The sequence below is a fragment of the Salvelinus fontinalis genome, chromosome 7 (assembly GCF_029448725.1).
Source record: "Salvelinus fontinalis isolate EN_2023a chromosome 7, ASM2944872v1, whole genome shotgun sequence".
Classification (NCBI taxonomy): Eukaryota; Metazoa; Chordata; class Actinopteri; order Salmoniformes; family Salmonidae; genus Salvelinus; species Salvelinus fontinalis.
This window is the reverse complement of record NC_074671.1, coordinates 15,018,452-15,030,468: the sequence shown is the minus strand read 5'-3', so window position 1 is coordinate 15,030,468 and position 12,017 is coordinate 15,018,452. Positions and strand designations below refer to the sequence as shown.

Below are 12,017 nucleotides of genomic sequence, written 5' to 3'. Positions count from 1 at the left end.
GTACAGTAGAATACAAATAGTAATAGGAACACACAGAAAAACTAAAAAGACAGCATTATTAAACAGCGGCCATTGTCTGCATATTAAGTGATAATGAAGAACTATATTAGCACAGCATTCTAACCTGTATTCACGTCACATTTTAACATGGAATGGGATGTTCCTAAAAATTCCCCTTTGTTTATACACTTTGACTCCTCCATCTATTTCTCTCTCATATTCACTCAACATCTGCTTATGCCAGGAGGAACTCCAGACTGTCCTGAAGCCCTTACAGAAGAAGCTGAAGTTCTTTAATGAAGTTAAAGATATCTGTGATGAAACAGCAAAGCATATTAAAGTAAGGACAATGACTCAATAGCGTTGTGCAGAATATGTATGATCCAGTGTTTATGCGGATAGTTTACTGCCTTTCCTCTCACTGTCTCCAGAACAAGGCCCAGAGCACAGAGATACAGATTAGAAAGGAACATTTAAATAATGTAATGCCTTTCCTCTCACTGTCTCCAGAACAAGGCCCAGAGCACAGAGATACAGATTAGAAAGGAACATTTAAATAATGTAATGCCTTTCCTCTCACTGTCTCCAGAACAAGGCCCAGAGCACAGAGATACAGATTAGAAAGGAACATTTAAATAATGTAATGCCTTTGGTTATCTCTGTGTCCAGAACAAGGCCCAGAGCACAGAGATACGGATTAGAAAGGAATTTGAGAAGCTCCATCAGTTTCTACGAGAGGAAGAGGAGGTGAGGATAGATGTTCTGAGGGAGGAAGAGGAGCAGAAGAGTCAGGTGATGAAGGAGAAGATTGAGGAGATGAGCAGAGAGATATCATCACTTTCAGACACAATCAGAGCCTTAGAGGAGGAGCTGAGAGCTGAAGACATCTCATTCCTACAGGTCAGCACTGCGCTCTCTAAGTTGACATGATGTGTTGGTATGTGTATTGGTTGATTGATAAATATTGATTGATTGTTTAATTTAGTCTTGTCTTCTATTTTTTCAGAACTATAAGGCCACAGTGGTAAGGTAAGTGATCTGCCTCCTATCTCTCTCTTCTCTGTGGTTCTGAAACCAACCCTACAGCAACAGCTGCACTGACTCCTGAATGTTCTTCTCTGTGGTTCTGAACCCAACCCTACAGCAACAGCTGCACTGACTCCTGAATGTTCTTCTCTGTGGTTCTGAAACCAACCCTCCAGCAACAGCTGCACTGACTCCTGAATGTTCTTCTCTGTGGTTCTGAAACCAACCCTACAGCAACAGCTGCACTGACTCCTGAATGTTCTTCTCTGTGGTTCTGAAACCAACCCTACAGCAACAGCTGCACTGACTCCTGAATGTTCTTCCAGAGCCCAGTGTACACTGCCGGATCCACAGCTGGTCTCAGGAGCGCTGATAGACGTGGCCAAACACCTGGGAAACCTGCAGTTCAGAGTCTGGGAGGCGATGCAGGGCATTGTGAAATACTGTGAGCATGACAGTTCTTCAAGATCGCTGAACACTGCGGATTAAACTCATACTATTACCTACTTAGCCAAAACAATAACCTTTTCTGCACAACAGTTTGTCATCTCTCATTATCTTCACATTACATTACAAATGCTAAATACCGTTTTGCTAAAAGGTCCACACACAGGGGATTAGAGAGCACACTTCATCATCAACAACAACAACAAACAACAATCATCAAACAATAACAAAAAATAATACCCTATCTCTGATCTCCCTCAGATCCTGTGATTCTGGACCCCAACACTGCCAACCCAAATCTCACCCTGTCTGAGGACCTGACCAGTGCCATATACAACGAAGAGAGACAGCAGCTTCCTGACAACCCAGAGAGGTTTAATTACTATAAAATGGTATTGGGCTCTGAGGGCTTTAACTCAGGGACACACAGCTGGGAGGTTGAGGTAGGGTTCAATAAAGCCCTGGGTGTGATAGCAGAGTCTGTCCAGAGGAAGGCAAAAGTAGAAAGTGGATTCTGGTGTTTAAGCCTTTGGTGTGTAAGCCCCTGTGATGCTTATGGTTATGATGTTGGTGGTGATATTAGATATAAAGTAGAGTCCCCACCGCGGCCAGACATCCAGCTCAGATTGAGACAGAAACCCCAGAGGATCAGAGTGCAGCTGGACTGGGACAGTGGAACGCTGTCATTCTCTGACCCTGATAATAACACACATTTATACACTATTACACACACTTTCACTGAGAGAGTCTTTCCGTATCTTCTCAATGAATGTGCCCTCCAGCCAATGAGCATATTATCAGGGTAGGCCTCTGTGATGGTGGAACAGAACACTTCGAGCCTCTGTGATGGTGGAACAGAACACTTAGAGCCTCTGTGATAGTGAAACAGAACACTTGGAGCCTCTGTGATGGTGGAACAGAACACTTAGAGCCTCTGTCTATAATGGTGGAAAAGAACACTTAGACTCTAAGGGTGGAACAGAACACTTAGAGCATCTGTGATGGGGGAACAGAACACTTAGAGCCTCTGTCTATAACGGAGAAACAGAACACTTAGAGCATCTGTGATGGGGGAACAGAACACTTAGAGCCTCTGTCTATAATGGTGGAACAGAACACTTAGAGTTTATACTGTAGAATGTTATTTGTGTTTCTTGTCTCAGTTATGAATTGCTCTAAGCAGAAGGAAGACAAAGCCTGGGAAGCAGTTAGTTAGGTAAACACATTAACTTTGTTATTTTTGGATGTACCTGAAGCTATGGTTATCTTTAAATCCATGAAAAATGTTATACTTTTTACTATGTGTTTATTTTGTTTTTAATATTGAATTGTATAGATTTGAATTGGCTGAAAATAAATCGAATTTGTGATATAAATCACTCAATATATAGTTTTAATATTTTGTCAAATGAATTTTAATAAAAACATACTGTATATATTCTTGTAACTGAAGGAATAGGCTGATAATTGCTCTGTCTTCATGTCATTCTCTGCTTCTACCAGTAGAGGGCAGAGTACACCACATTTACTCTCACTCTCCAGCCATCACACACCTTCACCCTGTCATTCTAATGATGACTCAAGCCAACCTCCTTCCCTCTTATGTGGCGTTCAGGACAACTGGGAACTCGGAAAAAAACGAGCTCCCACTGAAAGATAATTTAGAACGGTCATCCAACTCGGAATTCCTCTTTCTATAGCTCCGACTTTACGACCTTAATATTACTGACATCCTGATTTGACCTTGTTTTTTTCTAAGTTCACAGTTGTCCTGAAAGCACCAAAAGTGTTTGATATTGCTGCCTCTACTTACATTGTTTCCTCTCACACTTCACTCTAAATATGAAGACCCCGACCAGGTCAACACCACCAGACACCAACCAACATGACAGTAGGGATCATGTGTATGTTTTTAAAGACGATTTATTTCAACAAGTAAAATCTGCAGTAAAAAAAGGTTGTGTACAGAAGTGTACAGTGATTTATAGGAATAGTGGGGATTAAAGGTGAAGGGGTTTGTTCTGCCGGGGGAGGGGGTGTCTGGGGTTTGTTCTGCCGGGGGAGGGGGTGTCTGGGGTTTGTTCTGCCGGGGGAGGGGGTGTCTGGGGTTTGTTCTGCCGGGGGAGGGGGTGTCTGGGGTTTGTTCTGCCGGGGGAGGGGGTGTCTGGGGTTTGCAGTCTTCAGTCTTCTTCCAGGAAAAGAGTTTGGATGTGAAATGGAGACAGATGCCAGTGGAAGACTGGCAGAGGGAGAATGGGATGAGTGAACATTTATGCCTCGGCACATTCACCTGCAATAGAGAGGAGGGAGAAAAGAGAGAGAAGATGATTTCTACCAGTGAAGCACATTCATATGTATCTAATCGCCATAATAATATTGTACATCTGTGTATGTGTGTGTGTTGTCGTACCGTTCTGGGGCAGGATAACAATGTTCCCAGAGAGGATTCCTGTATCCAGAGAGAACTGCATGAACCTCTCCTGGAGATCTGCGCTCACCTCTGGAGTGCGACCTACAACCACAACACGACCAGGTTAACACAGCCAGGTTAACACAACACGACCAGGTTAACACAGCCAGGTTAACACGACCAGGTTAATACAACACGACCAGGTTAACACAACACGACCAGGTTAACACAACCAGGTTAACACAACACGACCAGGTTAACACAACACGACCAGGTTAACACAACACGACCAGGTTAACACAACCAGGTTAACACAACCAGGTTAACACGACCAGGTTAACACGACCAGGTTAACACAGCCAGGTTAACACGACCAGGTTAACACAACACGACCAGGTCAACACGACCAGGTTAACACAGCCAGGTTAACCCACACAACCAGGTTAACACAGCCAGGTTAACACGACCAGGTTAACACAACCAGGTTAACACAACACGACCAGGTTAACACAACAAAAAAGTTGAACACAAGCAGGTTAACATAAGCAGGTTAACACAACAGAACCAGGTTAACAAACAATACCAGGTTAACACAACACAACCAGGTTAGCACAACACAACCAGGTTAACAGAACACAACCAGGTTAACACAACAGAACCAAGTTAACACAACCAAGTTAACATCAACACTACCAGGATAACACAAAAGTACCAGGTTAACACAACCAGGTTAACACAAGCAAGTTAACACAAAACTGCCAGGTTAACACAAGCAAGTTAACACAAAACTACCAGGTTAACACAACACTACCAGGTTAACACAACCAGATTACCACAACCAGGTTAACAAACAATACCAGGTTAACACAACACAACCAGGTTAGCACAACACAACCAGGTTAAAAGAACACAACCAGGTTAATACAAACAGGTTAACAGAACACAACCAGGTTAACACAACACTACCAGGTTAACACAACACTACCAGGTTAACACAACACAACCAGGTTAATACAAACAGGTTAACACAACATAACCAAGTTAACACAACCAAGTTAACATCAACACTACCAGGATAACACAAAAGTACCAGGTTAACACAACCAGGTTAACACAAGCAAGTTAACACAAAACTACCAGGTTAACACAACACTACCAGGTTAACACAACACAACCAGGTTAACACAACCAGATTACCACAACCAGGTTAACAAACAATACCAGGTTAACACAACCAGGTTAATACAAACAGGTTAACAGAACACAACCAGGTTAATACAACACAACCAGGTTAACACAACCAGGTTAACAGAACACAACCAGGTTAACACAAACCCACCGGTAACATGACCATGCTAAAACCAGAGACCAAAGTGAAACTGTGAAGAATTATACAAAACATGAGAATCTAAAGGTCTGAATTAATTTCAGACATGCAGACAGCCAGACAGACTTACTGAAGAGTTTGTTGAGCACGTCAGTTACTCCGTGTTTGGTCTTGATGGTGTGGATCAGAGCAAAGTCATCATACTGGACAGCTACCACACGCATGTCATTTTCATTGTTCCAACCTGAGAGAGGGAGAAAGAGATATGTAGTTACGTTGACTGTGTGTGTGTGTGTGTGTGTGTGTGTGTGTGTGTGTGTGTGTGTGTGTGTGTGTGTGTGTGTGAACTCACGCTGGCTGGTGAAGGTGAAGCGGCCTGGGATGTCAGTCTTCTTGGCCAGTTCAGTCATCCTCCAGCAAGAGCCATCAGCGCTGAGAGAAGAGCATCAGTATGAGTGAAATGGACACACACACACACACACGGACATACAGACACGGACACACACACACACACACACACACACAGACATACAGACACACACACGGACACAGACGGACATACAGACACACACACACACACACAGACATACAGACATAGGCACACACACGGACACACACACACACACGGACACACACACACACGGACACACACACGGACATACAGACACACACGGACACAGACACGGACACACACACACACACGGACACAGACGGACATACAGACACACAGACACACACAAACTCACTTCTGGTTGGCGCTGCTGATGTCCAGGTCACCTCCGGCAGTGGGCAACATCATGGAAGTTCCCATCTTCATACCAGCCTTACGTTTCACAAACCACTTGGCGTTAGTGGCCAAGCCCACGGTCCACCACTTACCAGCCATCTGGGGAGACAGAGTATATAGTTAGAAGAAAAAGAAGAACCACTATTCATTCATTCTCACAATGCAAATTGATTCAATAGTCATGGCAGATGATCCACTGTCCTTTCTCTACTCTGACCCTCCTCAACCCCAGAATCTCTTCTCTCAACTCTTTGCCTGCTCTCTTTTTGTTGTTGAGGCCTATCTCATTTGTTTTATCAGTTCTCTAAGTCTCTCTTTCTCTCTCACCTTCTCCAGGTTGAAGTCTTTCTGAGGCATGACGTCGACGCAGGCGACCAGCGTAGCGCACAGCAGAACTCCCATTATGCTCAGCCTCATGGTTACAGATCGGTGTGTGTGACGGCTCGACTCTCCGGGTTGTGTGTGAGGAGGAAAATGAGTAAGGTGGGAGCTGACTGAGTGTCCTTATATCCTCCAACATTCTACTCCTCCCCTCTCCATCCCTCAAAGATGTAAATCTCACCCTTACACAACTGCACGAGGAGGTGGGGGAGAAGTCAACAATGTAAGCAGAATGATTTGCTGCTGTCCTCTCCTTCCCTTATCTCTCCTCCTCTCCTTCTCTCTCCTCTCCTTTTCTCTCCTCTCCTCTCCTTCTCTCTCCTTCTCTCTCCTCTCCTCCTCCTTCTCCCCCAATAATGGTACGACTTATCTATTTAGACAAGTCTGATTCCTGGTCTGAACAACCTCCACCCTGAAATCCACATGTAAGCATGAAGACACACACACACACACACACACACACACACACACACACACACACATGAATGCACCAACACATATACACACAGTATCCTCAGAGTGAGGTAAAGCATAGTCCTCATGTTAACCCCATACCCTTTAGGGCTGCAACATGTGAGTTGTAACATTCCTCTGTCAGTCACGACATTTAACACTGCGGAGGACAGAACATGGGTTAACATAGGTCATGTAACGCTGGGGTTTGGGGTGAATTCCTCCTGAAGGATACATTACTATGAGGTCTGAAGGTTACATTTTCTCCTGGAGGTTATATAACTCTGAATGGTATATAACTCCTGGAGGTTATATAACTCTGAATGGTATATAACTCCTGGAGGTTATATAACTCTGAATGGTATATAACTCCTGGAGGTTATATAACTCTGAATGGTATATAACTCCTGGAGGTTATATAACTCTGAATGGTACATAACTCCTGGAGGTTATATAACTCTGAATGGTACATAACTCCTGGAGGACATATAACTCTGAATGGTACATAACTCCTGGAGGTTATATAACTCTGAATGGTATATAACTCCTGGAGGTTATATAACTCTGAATGGTATGTAACTCCTGGAGGACATATAACTCTGAATGGTACATAACTCCTTGAGGACATATAACTCTGAACGGTACATAACTCCTGGAGGTTATATAACTCTGAATGGTATGTAACTCCTGGAGGTTATATAACTCTGAATGGTACATAACTCCTGGAGGTTATATAACTCTGAATGGTACATAACTCTTGGAGGTTTTATAACTCTGAACGGTACATAACTCCTGGAGGTTATATAACTCTGAATGGTATATAACTCCTGGAGGTTATATAACTCTGAATGGTACATAACTCCTTGAGGACATATAACTCTGAATGGTATATAACACCTGGAGGTTATATAACTCTGAATGGTATATAACTCCTGGAGGTTAAATAACTCTGAATGGTACATAACTCCTGGAGGACATATAACTCTGAATGGTACTTAACTTTGAGGATACATAACTTCCCTGAACTCTCTTTTTTCTGACAGAGACAGGCAGAGTCTTGTAGGCAGGGAGTCTGTTACATAATACACACACATACACACACACACACACACACACAAACACACACACACACACACACACTCTGGGATGTTTAGAGCGGGGCTACTGGTTTGCAGAGTCATATCACAGTTGTATAAAAAAATATAATAAAAAACTGACCCCTCCAGACTACATCTGGGAGATGAGCGTTGTAGAAATGTTGTGACCATAGTGAGACATGGTAGACAATTTATAGGAAAACACACAAAATACATTCTGTCATTTTAATGTGTCATATGCTTCTGAGCAGACAGAACTCGGGCTCGGTCGCCCTTTGAATCTTCCTCAACATATTGGCTGTGAAGAAGAGATGCAACAAGTTCAGAACGACCACAGAAACAAACACTGACTATACGAACTAAAAAAACTTGGAGAAAAAGCAATGAACAATACATGCAAATATGTTTCTATAGCATATCGAATTTGTGCTGCGTGTTTAAAATGAGGTAACAGTTAGATAAACTTGTTTATGCAATTTATATAACTGATTGTTACGCAAGTACCTTTCCACACACCCTGCAAGAAGGAGTACACATGATGTTTTGGGGGGGGGGGGGAATGTTATTTGACTACATGAAGGCGCCATAAACAGATGTAAAATACATTTTATATTGGATATCCGGTGGATATTTTTTTATTCATTTTTTTAATCCACACCTTTTTATATATAGGCCTACATAAAAAAAAATAAAGATTTCGTATTTCAATCGTCATTAGCTCTTTAACAAAGCGTGCCATGGCTATGAAAATGGTATATTCTTAATCAGGGGTGGATGGAGAAGATCAAAATCAACAACCAAAAAAGGGTGTGGATCGTTCTGCATCCCCCAGATTCAGAATATACAATTTTCATAGTCATGGCATGATTGGTTCAATAGCTAGTTATGAGAGAAAAATTAATATCCACGGAATATTCCGTATAAAACTAATTTTACCCCGTTGATATGGTTTCATAGCTACCCATAGGCGGAAATCCCAGGGGGGACGGGGGGGACACGACCCCCCCATCTTGGGAAAAATATGATTTGTCCCCCCCAATATATCACTGTAAACATAACTATGTAATTTCAATAATATTAATAATACGCAATGAAAGCACTTGTGCTGATTATAGACACTTAATAGCGCATTTAAATTTCAAAAGATTGCGACCCCCCCCGCCCTTTGCCTCACAATGGTTTGATCCACTGCCAGTTCTTTAGCTGGCAAGGTAATAGAGAGTTCGTATCTACTGTCCGAAAGGGACATGTACGTAACTGACGCGAGGTTAATCCAGTCAATCCATAGCAGGTCCATAGCAATGTTATTTATTTATTTTTATGTTGGCAGGGTTCACACACTAGGGGAATTTGCAGAGCTAGCGTGCAAACTAAAGCAAACATTAACTATCAAGCTAGCTAGTACCTATTCCATTTATGTGGCGTCGTCAAAGATGGAATCTTTGCTATCGTCAGTTTATTTCAAGATCAGCATGCAGCTGTAGTGCTTCGACGTCCCTGTGATAAGGTTAGCAATAAACTGAAGTCCAAACTGAACAGAACAGAACTACACTCTCTTCTACCATTGTCTTAAATATATATAATGGTCTCGTTGCAAAAGATAAATTGTCGCTAGTGAACTTTTTTTATTTTATTTTATTTCACCTTTATTTAACCAGGTAGCAAAGATTATAGCAAACACACAGAAACGGAATTGGTGCTCGCTAGCTTTACAAATTCAGCTATTGTTGGAAGCCAGCCAATATGAAACAAACTATTTAAATTACAAAAGGTTGCAGCATGTGTTGTGTAAATGTGTGTGTGTGCAGCTAGGCCAGCCAGGTAGAAAAATGGCAGAAAAAAGTAAGAAGACGGACATCAGAGTATTTGTCAGTACACCAAAACGCATAGTAAGAACTCTAGTATCCTAATATCTCAAAGACTAGTTGATAAAATGTTCATAAGAAAGAAGTGAAATGCTAATGGAAATGTTTCACAATGATGTCATTAGGCAGAGCAGGCAACAGATGGCACACAGACAGCAGAGCTGGGGACAGACTGGCAGAGACAGGGAGTCTCAGGTAAGTTTGTTGAGTCTTTGTTTGGCAACATTATGAAAGGTTCTCAATTTTTTTGACTTGTAAAATAGGGACATAATTGGAAAATGCCATGGATACCCCCACTCTCAACTTAAACTGGTGACTAAACTAAGATTTGTTTACGGCAACGGTATTGCTGTTGTGATTAATTGTGTAGTTTTGGGTACCGGTAGTTAGGAGTACGGCAAACACCTTATTTATTTTCTAGGAGACCGGCTGAGTCAGTTAGGGGGGTGAAAGGGAAAGAGCCAGGAAGAGAGACTTCAGAGGACAGTGTCACAGCCACGGCAGGACCAAGTGTCACCCTTGTTGCCAGCAGCACCAGTATAGGGGACAGTGGCACAGCATTGTCCAGTTACCACAGTGATGGCACAAAACCATATCAGCCACACCCACAATTTATAGAACCGCAAACTCTTGCCAACAGAGTGTTGACGTTTCAAGAGAGATGGTTTCGCGATTTCCCCTGGCTACATTATAATCCATCAATAAAAGGAGTGTTGTGTTTTCACTGTAGCCAAGGGCTTTCAAGCCAGCCATCTTTTGGCCAAAGAGCTGATGCTGCCTTCATTAGTGCAGGATTTAGGAACTGGAGAAAAGGCATTGAAAAATTCACAGCACATCAAAATTGCCAAACCCACCGCCACTTTGTAATTGTAACAGCACACCAGCTAAATCCAATCAGTGTCCAGTTATGTCCAGCGCGTGGGTTAAACAGCTGGATGACGCAAGGCATTGCTTGATGAAAATTGTTAGTTCGGTGCGGCATGTAGTAAGACAGGGACAAGCCTTTAGAGGCCACACGGATGACAGTGGGAATTTATACCAGATTTTGAAACTTAGGGCAGAAGAGGATGATCCCATTTTACTGAAGTGGTTAACAGAGCGTACCACAATGTACACAGGCCCCAAAGCACAGAATGAAATTCTGAACATCATGGCCAATAGTCATTCGAGGCATTGCAGCTGAGATTAGGTCTCTTCCGATTGTACAATTTTCATTAATTGTTGATGGTACTCAAGATGTCTCTGGTGCTGAACAGGAGAGTGTCTGTCTGCGTTATGTTGACCATGACCATGTCCCTCACAAGGAGTTTATTGGGCTATACAGGGTGTCGGAGACAACAGGCGAGGGCATTGCGAAAGTGCCAACTGATGTGTTGTTTGTTCAGTAGTGTGTATAGCAGTGGTTCTCAACCTTTTTGGGGTACTGGAACCCCTGTATATTTTGAGGCAAGGCAGGCAAGGTTTTGAGCAGTCCTCAGGGACCTCCACCCCCTCTATATTATATGTAAACTTACTGGAAACCTTGTGGTACTGACTACATTCATTACACTTTTTTATTTCACGGACCCCTTGCAATTAGTCCATGGACCCCTGTTTGAGAACCCCTGGTCTAATTGATATTTGTTCTTTTGTTTAGTAGTTTTCAGGACACTTACAAATGATTTATTTCATGTTATTTTATTTAAAATGGCCTACTTTGTGCGACATACTTGTCCATAGCTGCTGTTTGAAGAGTTGAGACACTGACTGAGTTGAGACACTGACTGAGTTGAGACACTGACTGAGTTGAGACACTGACTGAGTTGAGACACTGACTGAGTTGAGACACTGACTGAGTTGAGACACTGGCTGAGTTGAGACACTGGCTGAGTTGAGACACTGGCTGAGTTGAGACACTGAAGGATATTTTGTTTGATTTATTTGGGTTTTTCATTGAAGTAGTTATTTTGCTTTTAGAACTACTTATTTTAAGCTTTTTGTTCTTGCAAAGATATTGTAGACTCAGGCCAGGTGGACATATTTAATGACTATATAAATGTATCAGAAAAAGTCCAATTAAAAGGTCAATTCAATACGGAGACCAACTTTGTGATGGTTCTCAATGGAAATTCTTTTAGATGTGATCACACCATGTTCATTGTATTTATGAAAACTACACCCATACAGTGTACAGTACCATTGTCACCTACTGACCTTTCTTGATATTGCTGGTTGTAAGTACGAA

The 12,017-nt window shown here is 42.4% G+C and overlaps 2 protein-coding genes across 2 annotated transcripts in view; one reads left to right on the top strand and one right to left on the bottom strand.

The window, feature by feature from the left end:
- Positions 1-2,909, top strand: part of LOC129859035 (E3 ubiquitin-protein ligase TRIM35-like) — a 3,591-nt gene extending 682 nt beyond the window's left edge. The window contains exons 2-6 of the mRNA XM_055928356.1: positions 245-340; positions 670-900; positions 1,007-1,029; positions 1,353-1,471; positions 1,735-2,909. Coding sequence (XP_055784331.1) covers positions 245-340; positions 670-900; positions 1,007-1,029; positions 1,353-1,471; positions 1,735-2,279 — 1,014 coding nt within the window. The 3' untranslated portion in view covers positions 2,280-2,909. The remainder of the gene's footprint in view (positions 1-244; positions 341-669; positions 901-1,006; positions 1,030-1,352; positions 1,472-1,734) is intronic.
- A 645-nt stretch (positions 2,910-3,554) lies between these two features.
- On the bottom strand, positions 3,555-6,459 carry LOC129859037 (lipocalin-like). Its single transcript, XM_055928357.1, has 6 exons — positions 6,325-6,459; positions 5,957-6,096; positions 5,563-5,642; positions 5,341-5,454; positions 3,884-3,985; positions 3,555-3,763 (listed from the first exon to the last, which is right to left on the bottom strand). Exons 1-6 carry the CDS (start codon positions 6,412-6,414, stop codon positions 3,744-3,746), a joined length of 546 nt encoding a protein of 181 aa, XP_055784332.1. The 5' UTR covers positions 6,415-6,459; the 3' UTR covers positions 3,555-3,743.
- Between the last annotated feature and the right edge of the window lie 5,558 nt (positions 6,460-12,017).

Coding starts and splice junctions, on each gene's coding strand:
- LOC129859037 (XM_055928357.1), bottom strand. CDS start 6,414: ATGAGGCTGAGCATAATGGGAGTTCTGCTGTGCGCTACGCTGGTCGCC. Junction 6,097..6,324: donor AAGACTTCAACCTGGAGAAG/GTGAGAGAGAAA, acceptor CTGTCTCCCCAG/ATGGCTGGTAAGTGGTGGAC. Junction 3,764..3,883: donor TGTTATCCTGCCCCAGAACG/GTACGACAACAC, acceptor TCTCTATTGCAG/GTGAATGTGCCGAGGCATAA.